Source organism: Chamaea fasciata, unplaced genomic scaffold (genome assembly GCF_029207755.1).
Source record: "Chamaea fasciata isolate MVZ Bird 193981 ecotype frontalis unplaced genomic scaffold, bChaFas1.0.hap1 SCAF_5, whole genome shotgun sequence".
NCBI lineage: Eukaryota > Metazoa > Chordata > Aves > Passeriformes > Sylviidae > Chamaea > Chamaea fasciata.
The window spans coordinates 66,092,876-66,107,294 of NW_027094090.1; the positions used below are offsets into that span (position 1 = coordinate 66,092,876).

The following is a 14,419-nucleotide window of genomic DNA, read 5'->3' on the forward strand; positions in this document are numbered from 1 at the left end:
AAGCTAGAACGTGGGGAGGAAGCTCATGTTGCAGCGATGGCCCTTCTCCAGGATATGTGAAAGTGACAGGTTGCTTTTATGCTTGAGGGAGGGTTTATTTCTCCATGAGAAAGAGAAGCTTGTTTCATGTCCTGTTGAAATATGAGGTCCAGAAAGGCACCAGATGGCCTGTAATCTCCCATCTTCCTCCAGAGACCACTATCTACACCACGGTACAACAAAAGCTGCACACCTAATAAAGCATGTTTTGGAAAAGTTTAGTGGCCACTGGCAAATAATGATTGAGTGTAAGCATGCCTCTGGTCCAAACGGGCCATCCTAGTCCAGAGCTCCCATCCTGGCTGTAACCCAGGCTGGGCAGGAAACTATTCTACAGCCTGTTAAAAAAACAAAACAGGAGGAAAAAAAATCAAAAAGCCATTTAACAGAATGGTCTTGGCATGTCACCAAAACCAAGACAGGATGGAATTGCCCACACCAGGCTTTGCACAGACGTTGAAAGCATTTCTCCCTAGGAATCCCTTTCCTTTCCACATAGCTTTCCAAGCTCAGGCTTGACAAACCAGAACAGACAGCTCTGAAAATACATGTCCTCCTTTGCAGCTGTGGGTCAGGGATTCAAACCAGAGCCAGGATCATGCTCCACCAGCAGTTGAGGCGGCAGGGCTTTTTGTGGGTTTAAAAAACAACACAAAGCAAAACAACCTCCACACTGTCCACCCAAGCACTGTTAGGCACATTCCCTCTCTTCCCTTGGCAGGTTCGGGAGTACAGTCTTTTTCACTTTAATACCTCAAGCTTATTCCTGCCACCCTGCTCAGGGAACTGGATAGCAGCATTACGCACACCTCCTCAGCCTCTCGAGTCTTAAATTTTATTCTTTAATTTTTGAAATAAGTTATTATTTTATCTTCTCCTTTGATGAACATTACTCCCCTCTTACCCCATTCAAACACAACTTAACTAACTAGTAAGAGGTCACTATACGTAAGCACATGCAACCTGATAAAGCAAAGGACTGCGAGAAGACCTGATGTGCTCTCTATGCCCTCATGACTGCTGACTGTCTCTTTCCCAGCCCTCATTTGCTGAGCAACTAAGTCACTGGGCTCGTGTCTCTTATTTCTACCGGTGCAAGGCCCACCTCTCCTTGAGGAGGTGGGTATGGCTTCTCTCCAGCCCAAAAGCTAAGATGAAGACTGGAGGGAGGGCACGGCTGCACCTCCAGCAGGTCACTGTCCTTTACCTGAGTGCTACCATGATCACCTGGGACAGAAGAACATTTGAGAACCAAGAAGAATTCTCACTGCAATTCCCCTTCCCCCAAAAACTCTGTTGAGGGCTGGAGTCACAAAAGTTGAAGATATCCTGGTGATATTTGATTGTTTGATCTTTCTTTCTTCAAATTTTGTCCAGTACAAGTTTTCAATGACTAGTTCTTTTTTTTTTTTTTTTTTTTTTTTTTTTTTTTTTTTTTTTTTTTTTTTTTCCATTTGTCGCTGTCAAAGGAAGAAGGGAAAACCCAGAACAACAAACAAACTGGAAAGCCAGAAGTGGTAGTTAGATGTTTACAGGTGTATGCCCTTTTTTCTGTACACAGTGTTTTAATTCCAGCTGGGAGGAATAGCACACTATGAAAACCTTGTACCTTCTCTTGGACTTCAGCTTCAAATGCATCGTGTCTTGGTGTGTTATCAACAATTAACAGGGAAAGAAAAATAAATCTCTCCCTCCTCCCCACACCAACCCTTCAGCAGTGTATTCCTGGTGGTGTGCAGGACAGGAGCGGTTTCCCATCAGACTCAGAGGTCTCCAGAGGTGCCCAGTTCCAGGGGTTGATGGAGACCTGTCAGATCTGTCACACACATGCAGCAATGCCCGAGACATTTGTGTAAATTTAACCAACCACTGCTCAGTCTCTAATTGTGCTGGGGGTTCCACAGCAAAAGACAGCCACTGATGGCGTTCCCCCCTGTTCCCCAGCTAGGTGTATGTGGGTGTTTTACTTTTTAAAGGAAAGGGAATTAAATGACACTGCGTCACCGAGCTTTGACCTAAAATTCCTGGAACTTTGTCAATTCCATCCAAAGAAACTGGGTAATTTCCTGATCTCGGGAATTTTATGATTAGTTTCAATGGGCACAGCAATACCTCCTCTAGCTTTAAAGTAAGTTGCTTCCTGGCAGAGGTGGGATGCTATTGTCAGATGATCCATAAGCAAGAGGAACAAGTTCATGCAGTCAATAATGCAGCACCATATTTGTGTTCCAAACTGAAGAGTTGTTTGTTTCTGCCTAGGATTTTTGCAGTGTTACTCAACTGCCTCAGAAAAAGAAGTGAACACATCTCCATGACTTCTCTGACAGCACGACACTACCTCACATCTTAAAGGCATGACAGCAGGAGCAAAGGGGCTAAATGTCTCACCAAGGATTGTACAAGAATCAAGATTGGGGGGACCTGCTTACCCCACAAAATTATGAGCAACATAGGTGGGAGGAAGAGGAAAAATCACCAAACTGCTTACCATGAGGCATGACTGCGAGCCTCTGGGTGCTAAACTCTTCCCACAGCTATTTGCAGCATGACATTCAGCTCTTTAAAAAATAAAAATACAATCAATGGTACCTTGTGTGGTGCTGCAGTCCTTTGCGGGGAATGTGAATGAGGCCCGCCAGCTTTCTCCACCTTCCACAGTAAAACATCTCAAATGATAACGTCCCAGAGAGATACAGATTTTGGTACTTAACTTTCAGCGTTCATTTCACCGGCATTTTGTAGTGTTCAGTTTTTGAAGGAAAGGAAATTAAATGGGGAAAAGATTGCCCTGTGCTAATTCTCCAGTTAAACCCAGAGAAGCTGCAGCAGATAAGGTTCCCATAGCAATTGGGATAGGTACTGAGCACACAGATGAGGCCTGATTTCCACGCTCACTTTCAGCGCCGGTCGTTTATCTCCACACAGCACAGGGAAAAGCAATTACTTGGAACAAGGAACAAGGGAAAGGAGCCTGTGGCATTTGTGATTCATTTTGATGGCCGTTCTCTGGCGTGGCTGGACGTGCCAATATTGCAGCACAGCCACGCACCAGCGCACGTACCCTCGACCACAGCAAAGCTCCCGGGTGCCTCCTGCCACTGGCTTTTCTGGTGGCTTCAGCTGTGAATTTTTGATAGGCATTGAAGTGGGATTTGGCAGGGAGCTTTACAGTCCCAGCCTCCACAGGACAGAGTCATCTGGCACTGCACCAAACCCGGCATCAGAGCGCATTCCCTCCCACCCATTGCCTCACATTTTTGACTACCCTGGCAACAACCAACCTTTAATTCAACACAATCTGCTTCCAATGAACCCATATTACCTATTAATTTTGCTTTATCTTGCCTGGGCTGATGATTATTGCGCTCGATTACGTCTTCCTTATCCTCTGAGCAGTCATCTGCAGCAAAGCCAAGCGAGTGCAGTCATTCTCCCACCCTCTTCCCAAAGCTACTCTGCAGCACGGGATCAGGCCCATCAACTCCTTCAATAGTTCCTCCACAAAATGCCCCAGCAGTGCAGTTAAATTTGTGGGTGTGCAGTCCTCAGGGCCTCATTTTCCCAGCTGTGCTGCAGCTCTTTTTCTTACCAACTGCTCTGGGACTTTTCTTGCACTCCATGAATTTTCTGAAAGAATTGTCAAATATTCATCGGTTTCACTCTTGGATGCGTTTCCACTGGGCCGTGTAGTTTTGACCAAGAGCAAGTCCCCTAGATAGGCATTCCTCACTCCCTTTTCCAGACTGAGACTGCCTTGAGATCCATCATCAACAACTACGATTGCATCGAGCACCCTGTCACTCGCTTCCCTTCCAGTGACAGCTGAAGCTGTAACTACTGACACTGCAGCCTCCTTTTGTCATTGGCTATGATGTTCCTGCCTCTCTCTCCCTTGTACAGAGGTGACCTAGTAATGCGCTTTCCTTTGTCATCCTCCAGCTTCTTGTGTACTTCTGAACCAACTTACTTATTTCCTGCGCTAACACCCCATCGTTCCGTGCTTTTGCATGCCCAGCTTGGTTCCTTCACACCTTTAACCTCGGCTCTCTCTCACCACCCTCACCACTGTGGTTTCTTTTTCTCCTCCCAACAGGAAAGCACTTTTTTTTTCCTTTTTGGCTACAATGCTGTTTTTCTCTTCCCAAGCGGTGTCAGTAAAGAAGGGCAGTTCTGACAATAGCGTGCTGCAGTCTCCAGAGCTGCTGGCAGGAAGAGTTGTCCCCAGGGTGTAAAGGAAATGCTGTTGCCAGTGGGTGCAACCAGCTGGCTGGAAGGAGAGGAATTGTCCCAGAGGCTGCTTCCATCACAGACGTGAAGGAGAGAAAGGAAAAGAAACCACTCTGGGAAAATCAGAGCAAATCAGTCTAGTTTATGGAGGACACATCCTCGGCGCCTTAGACGTGGGTTTCTATCTCTGCGATGTTGAGCACCTCCTGGACTGGAGGGGACCACGCCTCACACTTCAGATCGGACGGCCCCGCCGTGAGCTGCTTCTTGGGCTGCTTCTTGGGCTGCGGCAGGTCCTCCGCCGGGGAAATCAGCTGCATCAGGCGCTGCGGAAAGGAAGGCGCTGTTAATTAAGCTGATGAGCAAACTGACAGCCAATAGTGATCCACAACCATTGCTGGGGGCAAAGGCACCTAGAGAGCCAACGGCCCAGCTCCCTCTTTCTCTCCTGCCAAATGGAGGAGGAGAGCAGGTTCGCTTCAGCTGCTCTCAGTGACAACGATTCTGCCTCCGAGCTCAAATCTGGGCTGCAGACTGATAATCTGATGTACAGCACTTCTCACAGACCTGCTGCTGTGCGGGAGGATGCCAGCAATTAGCACCACGGACATTTTCTGTGGCAATGGAAAAAACACCATAAAACCATTTATTTTCCTACATCAAGTAGCTTTCCATTGATTTTGGTGGGAGCTGTGAAGACTCTCAAATGGGCTGATCATCACATGCTGGGCATCTCCTGCTATGATCCAAGACAGGATGGTAGGCAATAGATAGCTCAGTGGCATTTCCCAGGTAAAGCACTCGCTCTGCAGACTGGTGCCTGCCCCAAACCATCCTCAGCTCCCCTCTCCCAGTCAGCCAGCCTGTGATGGTGAAGGCAGGGGTTGTGAGGCAGCTGCCTGCCCTTAGCTCCCTCTGTCCTGTGCAATGCAGGGTGCTACAGGCTGCTCCGCACACGTGTATGCAGAGTTGGGAGAACTTTGAGGAGCTTATTCTTAAAAAACAAAAATATCTTTGAGCTCTTCAGCAAAAAGTGCTGGCTCACAGGGACTCTGCAGTGAATTTCTGGTCTTTTTCATCCCATTTTTTAAGCTGCTCTGGTTAGCCACGCAACTTCCTGAAGTCTCCTCCTCCTTTCCATCCTGCAGCTGATGTCCTGCAGCTACCTGCCAGCTCCATGGGACAGCCTATCACTTCCCAGCTGAAACCTGACTTCCACAGCTACTTTTTCCATTACAAGCTATTCAGGACAGTGCATGCTCACTCCCATGCAGAGTGCATCACAAGCAGAGCAGGCAATTCATCCATGACTCGTTGGATTCATTTTAGTGCTCCCACTCCTTGTGATGTGCCTGCCAGGATCACAGATTTTGTTCATTTATTCAAAACTCTTTGCCCCATGATTTCCAAAACTGACCGTGGTCTGCAGCTGCTCTGTGGGTACTTCACTGTGAGTTTTTATTCTTTGGAACTTGAGCTGTCTTAATCAGGGACATTAGGAAACAACATTTGTGTTTCTTGGTCAGTCAAGTGTAAGGAGAGGAACCAGTTTGTGGCAGTGACTGATCATAATTACCAATTACAATCTCGCTTTCACTGAATGGTTTGCAATATTCAGACTGTTCCTGGAAACACCTGTGTCAGGAAATTAATTCACTACAATTCTGGGGTGTGACTGGAAAAATAGAACAGGTATATTTTGAGAAATGTTGTTTTAGAAACAGGTGCAATTGTCCTAGAAGGTATTTCATGGCTGTCTTTGATCCTACCCTGAATCAACCCAGGTTTAGCAGCCAATTCCTTCCCACACACGTAAACTGAATCCTTGGAAATTTCTTCACTCTAATGTAGCTGAGGAGGCTCTGGAAACTTCAATTACTATCATGTAAACCAGGCCAAACAGAAAACCCCTCGATCTGAAATGGACCAAATCAATTCCTCAGGTGAATTCCTCAATTCCTCATTCTACAATGAGCATTACCACTATTCCCAGCAGCATTTCAGTCCAAGGGCTTGAAGCACTTTACCCCTGGTGAGAGATATTGCTTGTTTAACAGACAGGACACGTGGACAATTACTTCTCTGACAGCTCCAAGCCCTCATCAAAAGCTTCTGAGCTGTGGGGAGTCAAACACGTCAACCACGAATTCACCTTCCCTGAGACATGGAACAAATAAAGTCTTCCTGTAGCCAGCTCATCCCTGGATGTGCTGGCAATGCAGGGTCCTCCTCTACACGAGCCCACAAAGTGACTGTCAGAGCGACACCACAGCCACAGGGATGCTCCATCCCCTGTCACCTGCTCCCTCTGCCCACCCCACCCTCCAACCAGGTGCGGTGAGGAGGGGGGAGGAATGCAAGAGAAATTGTGTAGAAATTTAGATGTCCTATACATCACTCCGATCTTTCTTCATGGGTCAGGGGAGGCGTCATCTCCATGACACCATCTCCCTAGACAGAGTTCTTCCTAGGACAAGGACAAAGATATCTGCAGTGAAAGAGGACAGGCTCAGGCATGGCACGGGGTAGACCTTTACAGCTCTGTGAGCAAGTCCTCTTCAATAACTATGGGTAATTTCTTTTTTGAAAATAACATGGTCCTGACCCAGGACTACAAGGGACAAGAGGTAAAGGCAAAACAGATGCTGGTTTTGCACTTGGTTTGCATTGGTATCTACTGCAAAAATCCTATATAAATGTCTATATGCTGCACTGACCATGATGGTGCAACATCTCATGGAAGACTGGACACTTGATCATCAGCCTGGAAGCTGGGCTGAGACCTTCCAAACTCTCCAAATTGCCAACAAGACCTACGGAGCATTCTGGGGAAGGGCAACTCTCTCCAGCCCTTGCCTTCACAGAGGAGAAATGTGCGGTGTACCTCCTCCCTGGGGCCCATCCTGAACCATCTGGGGGAGCAACAGCAACATGCCCAGTGACCACAATCCCAGTACCTGTTTCAGGGGTCCTTTGGTCTTCAGGAGGATGAAAATGGCGTGGAGAGGAATGCAGATCATGGAGGAGAGTGCCATCAGCCAGCCCAGCATGTAGCCCCAGGCTGGGTACTCGTAGGAATTGTTGTATTTCAAGGGTGTGTACTTGATGAGGGAAAACAGGAAGACACCCTGGGGAGGAGAAAACACAAACATAAGGAGAGTCAAGGGGCAGCCCAGCCTGGCAGCCTGGCCACCTGCAAGGACCGGCTGCTCTGCAAGGGCGGCAATGGGTGTTCTGTCCTGCAGGAGCCAGCAGGGGGACCTTGCTGGCTGCACAAGGAGCTCTCAGAGCCAGGGCCAGGCATCTCTGCAGTGTAAAGCCTTCAGGCTTCTGAAGAGTTCAACATAACCAAAGTTGGCAGCAGCTTGGGGGGTCCAGAAATATTCAGGCAGCAATTAATTCATATCAAAGACAAGAACTGTTGTTCTGCCTGGCAGAAAGACTCCAGAAGAACCACACAGGCACAGATTTAGCCCTCCTGGGGCTCTCTAGCTACAAAGCTCTCAGACAGTTTGGGCTGGTTTGAAAATTTCCCAGATCTTCAAGTCCTGCTGAAGCCTGGGGACAAAGGACTAGGAATCTTTTCTAAGTTGTAGCTATAGATCTCATTTCTGTTCCCGCTGAGGTCAAAGAAAACAACTCTCACCATCAGATACAAGAACAGAGTTTGGCTGAGAAAGCATGTAAAAGTCAGTGGAGCAAGACTGTACACAAATTCAAAACAGGCAAGAACCTGCCAGAATTTGAGTGCATTTTATTTAAACACAGTCAAAGAAGTTTTGGAAAATATTTAATAAGATAGAAAGCAAATGGCTATAGAAAGATATTTCTGAACCATGGGCAGTCCAAGGAACAGAGACTGAAGCAAATATTTCAGAACAGGGCAATTTTCACTGGTCTTCTATTCATAGATAAATTGATCAAACCTCTCCAGGCTTTGAGGACACATTCCCTTCAGCCTTCACAATAAACAATTGGCTTTGCAGACTCAATTAATTTTCCAGGCAAAACATAAGGCTTTACAAAGGCAATAAATAGCTACCTCAGCTACAGACAAGCTTCTGCTTCTCCATAGCAGTGTGAAAAATTCACAGCAGCCCCTAGGAGATAAATGAGCCTTTTCTACTGAGTATTTGGGGACCCAGAGGGACATGTCATGGTGTCATAATTGCACTTACCAGGCACAGACCCGGGGTGAACACCAGCCAGCATATCTTGATCAAGGGCCAGGGCCGGAAGCCGATCATGTCCTCAACGTTGTCATAGAAGCGATTGGCACCTTGACCACCAACCAGCACAGAGACAAAGCCAGAGGTCAGATTGGTTTTCTTTCCTTCAACCACTATTCACACCAGATCCCAACCCTTCTTTATCCTTGGTGTTTACTCCTGGTGAAACCATGTCTATCCTAATAACAGAGCAGCAGGTAATGCTAATTTCCTGGCATTGCAAAGGCCCATCTGTGGCAGAATAGAGAATAAGGTGCCCTAGAACCTTTCTAACCCAAACTAACCAGATATACTGGACTGCCTCAGGCAAAATAAGACAATATTAGACAAAAAAAATAAGCTAGGATGCCCAGAAAAAGGGTTACCAGTTAAGCACCTCTGAGATGAAATAATACCACATTTGTCTTATTAAAGCTTTATCTTGGTGCTTAGCTGATAAAGAAGGATTCTGCTTTTGGGGATGTTCATCCATCTGTGAACTCATGGACAGGCCACAGCTCCCAGCTGCAAACATGGTAAGACTACTTCTTTATATCTCAACACCAGAGGGCTGGACTAGGCAAAATATGTGCTTAGAGAACTGGCCACAGTTGTGAGTGCTTGGGGCTTGGGGAGTTTTATTTTGATTTGTGGTTTTTATGTCTCAGAGTTAAATTATCATATTGTGTTTCCCTTAAATATAGTAATTCTACAAAAGCACATTATGCATGCTTTTTTTTTCTTTTTTTGTAATTCTTTGCATTATTTTCTATATCCCGTGACTAATGCTTGCAGAAAATCTCTTTCAAACCCAGCTTTTTGAAGTATTTGGGGGGAGGGGGGAAGGAGGAGGACAGTTCTTTGAACACCTCTTGGTGTTGAGTTGGCAAGTTAACAAGTAGCCTCAAGCAAAGACAATAAGCTGTGGTATATCAAGGGACATGCAGCCCTGTGTGGGAGCCCAGCCTACACCAGAGAACTTCCAAGCTGTAAATATCATGAGGATTCAGACAGCGTTCCTGAAAATATATTGGGGATGAAAGGAGATGGTATTTAAAATTAATTTTGCCAAAAAGCCAAAATCTTCCACAGGGTGAAAAAAAGGAAAGAGAGATATAGATCATGTGAACTGCAGATTAGAATATGAGCACAGCACAGTGTCTTCCACAGAAACACACTATCATGTCAGATATATGACAGATAAATTAATTCACAATACAGCTTCATGGCAGATAAAGCTTCCCTGCCAATGTGGATCTAGGATCTAGTCAAAGAGACATATCAACTAAAGAAATACAAAAAGCCAAACAAGAAGAGGAACACACACATCCATCCTCCGACAAGAAAAAAACCCCACAACTCATGTTGTAAATTACAATGTGCCTCCGCCTGTCCTTGTCCCTTTTCTCTGCAGCACAACTGCCAGGCCCTAAATTTCCATGGCCACCGTGGCAGCCAGTGGGTGATGTGATGACACACAATGGGGACTGACACGAACATCCCCAGAGAGTAGATCAACAGGAGGTTTTACATACTCTGCACTTCACAGGCAGATGAAAAAGTAATCAAGCTTAAGAAGTCGTCAGTTCAACCACTCAACACTGGCTTTTTGAGCAAATTAGAAGCTGGAGGACACATACTGGAGCAATGTGCCCTTCCTTCCCAGCAGATCAGAAGGATTAGATAAAGCTCCTGCAGAGAAACCCATAAAAACTCCCCCAAAGAGATTTTTGTTGGAGTGAACAAAGACCAATTTGCTTTTATCTCCAATATTCCAAGACAAGGAAGAATGGGATGCAGTCACCGGACAGTTAACCATAAATTCTGGTACCCTTGTGCTGATCCATCCCATATACCTTCAAAGTGGCTGTGTGCTCCTCTGACAAATCATTTAGCCATGTAAATTCACAGGAATAAATTTCACATGAACCTAACTAGAGATTTGCTTACAGCCTCATCTCTTGTCCTTATGGAGCCCTTCTCATTTTACGCAGCTTATAAAAACAGCAAATGAGACCCAAATTAAAAGGGACAAAGATTTTGTTTTACCCTTACCATATTCAATAGACAGTGAGTTTCACAGTTCTGCTAGTTTGGAATCTCTAAAAAAGTCTGCCTAACACAGGTTTACCCCAGGGCCACCCACAGGTGCCCTCTGGCATCAGTTTGCTTTAGCTGTTTAAAAAGTCCTAATGATTTCAGCCCTGGCTCTCCTGTAGTGATGGAGACCCTTGCTCTCTCCAGGAACAGCTAATCATAATGTGCACGCTGTGACTGCCTGGAAGATATCCTCTGCAGCACATTTTGGTGGCACCGTGTTGTGAATCTGTGTCCAAACCACGTGCCTGCTAACAGAAGGGCTGCCTGTCCCAAAGTGGAAGGGAGTACAGAGAAGAGGCGGGGAGACACCAGAATCCCTCCAGCACTCCCCTCCAGGGAACATGATCAGCAAGCCCAAAGCTGTGTGATCCTTCCACAGGCAGGGAGCAGCACGGAGGAAATCCTGAGGTCTTTGGGAGAGCAGCCGCCTGGCAGCAGGGGGAAGCTGCCAAGTGGTGGGCGGTTGGCGTATGTGCTGGGAGAGGGGAAACTCAGAACGTGTATTTGTGTTAGCAGAAATGCTGGAATTCTTCACAGTGTAAGCAAGAGGCTCAGCCCTGCCAATTCTGAGGCTGGGGAAAAAAGACCTTTAATCAGCACTAGTCACCTTTTTCCCCCACTGTAACACCTCACCTTGGCCCTCTGACTACATTTTGGACCAGAATCATCCCAATGGATGCAATGGAGAACATCAAGAGGGTAAAATCACACTATGTGGAGCTACTCTCCATGGATCACCAGAAAAGGCATGTGTCCTGTGTGACTGTAAAAATGGTATTAAACACGAAAGCATAATTCAGTTTAATGAATTAAACTAGAATGGTGATCCCCATCCTGTCACAGATGGATGGGGATCTCCATGTCCCTTTAAATCCCAGAAGGACTGGGCAGAAGGTGACTCAAATATAAAATCTGGCCAGGATCTGTTACTGCAAGCTGTCAGGTGAGCTTCCCTTGAAGGACATGTTTCAAAAATAAATCTCCCTTACACATCTGCTTCTCTCGCATTCCCTGGAGCCCAAGACCAAGCAGCTGGACTGGTTACCCTTTCAGTGAGAGAGGAGTTTATCCAAACTGGCAACTGGCTCCTGCTATACCTAAAGCTCTTGCAGAAACTGGTAAGCCCTTCCTCAGCAACTGCACTACAGCCAATGCAACCTCTATAAACCCGTAAGCACCAAAAGGTGCACACAGGGACTGACTGCCCATAACAAGGCAAAGCTGGCACCAAATGGAAGGTGCAGATTCAGAACAAGGAAAAAAAACTGACTCAACACCTGAGAAAGCCATGGAACTCCTTGCTGCAGCATTCTGTGGATGACTAATGCTTAGCCAAAAAAAAACCCAAATGAAATCAACAAGACAAACCAACCAACCAAACCCCCCCCCCCCCCCCCCCCCCAAATAAACCCAGAAGAGAAATAAATAGATTTTGCTTCTGGCACTGGAAATTCCTGGGCAACAAGCTGAGTATTGCATCTGGTTCTAGGAGCCCCAGAAGAAGAAAGACATGGAGCTGTGGGTCCAGAGAAGGACCATGATGACTAAGAGAGGACTGAAGCCCCTGTCCTGTGAACACAGACTAAGAGAGTTTGTGTTGTCCAGCCTGGAAAAAAGAAAGCTCCAGGGAGACCTTGTTGCAGCCTTTGAATATATAAAGGGAGGTTGCAGTGACATGACAAGGGCTAGCAGTTGTAAATTCAAAGAAGAGAGGTTTAGAGCTGATCCAAGCAAGAAATTTTTACTCTGAAGATCCTGAGACAGTGGCACCAGTTGCCCAGACAGGCTGTGAATACACGACTATTGCAAAGGTTCAAGGCCAGGTTGGACAGGGCTCTGAGCAACCTGGTCAAGTGGAAAGTGGCCAAGGGGGTGGACTAGATTGCCTTAAAAGGTTTCTTCCAAACCAAACCATTCTGTGATTCTATTATAAATTGTGAAAAGCTGGAAGAGCATTCACAGAAAGTATCACTCCTAATTTTTCTTCTGTTGTATTCCTTCATGAGCATCCACTCCTGACCACTGAGACCCCACATGATGCTGTGTTTGCAATCTTTCCCTGAGGTTATGATGGCAATGCTGCTTGAACTACTTGGGACCAGCAGACGTGTGACTGTAGGATGTTAAGGTCGGGTGTGAGCTGGCATCTACAGCAGCTGCGCACAATCCTTACAGGTATGAGGCTGATGTAGTTCCGTGAAGCAAAGAGAGGGAGCAGCTGCTCTGCATCACACACACGACACTTTGCCCAAAACCCATCAGCCTTGACACAAGCTTCAGGGAGAGGATCCAAAGCCTTTGTGGCCAGGAAGAGATCTCCATAGGATATCAGAGGAGACCCTTCTTACTGCATGGACAAACACACAGTTGGTTTCCTCCTGATAGTTCATGAAGCTCAGTTTTATCCTGCTCCTGAGTAGTTTAGTTACAGACTGCAATGAGAGCCAAGGCAGTCCCTCCTATTTCATTTCTGAGTGCCATCACAGGGTAAATAGGAAGCAGGAATCACCACAGAAGTAACACATAGCAAGTCTGCATCCCAGAATTTTGTGTTAAATTAACTGGCAGGACCAAACTAAATGCACAATGTAAGCAGACAGGGACAGACACCAAAGAACAGCAGTCACTGCTCTATAGCTGATTTTCTGTTTCAAAGGGCAGATGGGAAGAACAGCAAGGTAGTTTAATATGAGGCACCTACAGAGAAGGAAAAAACATTCCTAGTCTAAATGTGGAGCAATTAAGAAATGTTGCAAGGAAACACAGTGAAAACTAGACAAGAAAGAACATAATTACAGCACTTCTTTGCCCCCTGAGGATCTTTTGTATCCACTCTCACTTCTCAACCCCCCCATTCTTGCCTTGATAAAGAACAAGACAGATTTTTCTCCTTCACTTACCGTACACCCATCCTATACAGATGACTTCAAAAATAGCCAGGAAGAGCAGGCATGTGCCACTGGCAGCATAGTAGTCAAAGAGCTGGAAGATGTACATGCCACCCTGTTGAAGAGGTAGAGAAAACAGAGCTATTGCAGGACTGTTCCACGTCAGGGAAAATGAGTAGGGCAAGGAGACGAACAGCAGCAGAAACACTGAACCTAGAGCGGGAGGGAGAAGAGCTTTCTCTTGGGGCTGCCCTCACTTTGTTCCAAAAAACATGGTCAAGCCCGGTGGCAGGAGAGTTTTTCACCCCCATTTTATGATACTGCTGGGCTAGGCTGGCTTCTATGTGCCTAAGAGCAGGAGCTGGTTTGTTTGGCTGTTTTAAAACAGTTAGGAAGTTCCCAGAACCATTTTTGCAATACCATGTAGCAGCACAGATCTTTGCACCAAAAAAATTGTGGTCTTGAGCAAGGACATTCAGATACCTCGTTTTACCTTCATCTGACCTTAGACACTGTACAAGTTTAAGCTCTGCAATGGCAGAGGCATGTGGCTTTCCTGCTGCGCCCGACTTCAAGCTGAGGCCTGCAGAGTTGCCATCAGCTACCTGTACAGGCCCGTGGATGATTTTCATGTGATTTCTCCAAAAGAAGGCCCTGAAGGGCAAGCAGATGCTTTCAAATAATGCTGAACGGCTCTACACACAGTGTCACTCAAACTGATTACAGTAGGTGTTGCCTTTAGCAGATCCTTAGCCAGGATCCTGCTGAAGGATCCTGCCGAAGGATCCTGCCTCGGGGGTTTAGCAGGAATTAGCTGTCAGCACAGAGCTCATGGAGGCAGCACAGGAGTGCTGACCCCCACCCAAGCTTGTGGTACACACAGAGCACAGCACCATGCAGGAAGAGGTGCAGCTTTTAGCCGCAGAGCAGTGCAAACACCGTGTGCATGGCATCACA

At 46.5% G+C, this 14,419-nt stretch overlaps 1 protein-coding gene across 1 annotated transcript in view; it reads right to left on the reverse strand.

The window, feature by feature from the left end:
* Positions 1-1,436: 1,436 nt before the first annotated feature.
* SLC6A12 (solute carrier family 6 member 12) overlaps positions 1,437-14,419 on the reverse strand; it is a 36,043-nt gene continuing 23,060 nt past the window's right edge. Inside the window, exons 12-15 of the mRNA XM_066184231.1 lie at positions 13,475-13,577; positions 8,445-8,545; positions 7,224-7,394; positions 1,437-4,592 (exon numbers count right to left, since the gene is read on the reverse strand). Coding sequence (XP_066040328.1) covers positions 4,434-4,592; positions 7,224-7,394; positions 8,445-8,545; positions 13,475-13,577 — 534 coding nt within the window. The 3' untranslated portion in view covers positions 1,437-4,433. The remainder of the gene's footprint in view (positions 4,593-7,223; positions 7,395-8,444; positions 8,546-13,474; positions 13,578-14,419) is intronic.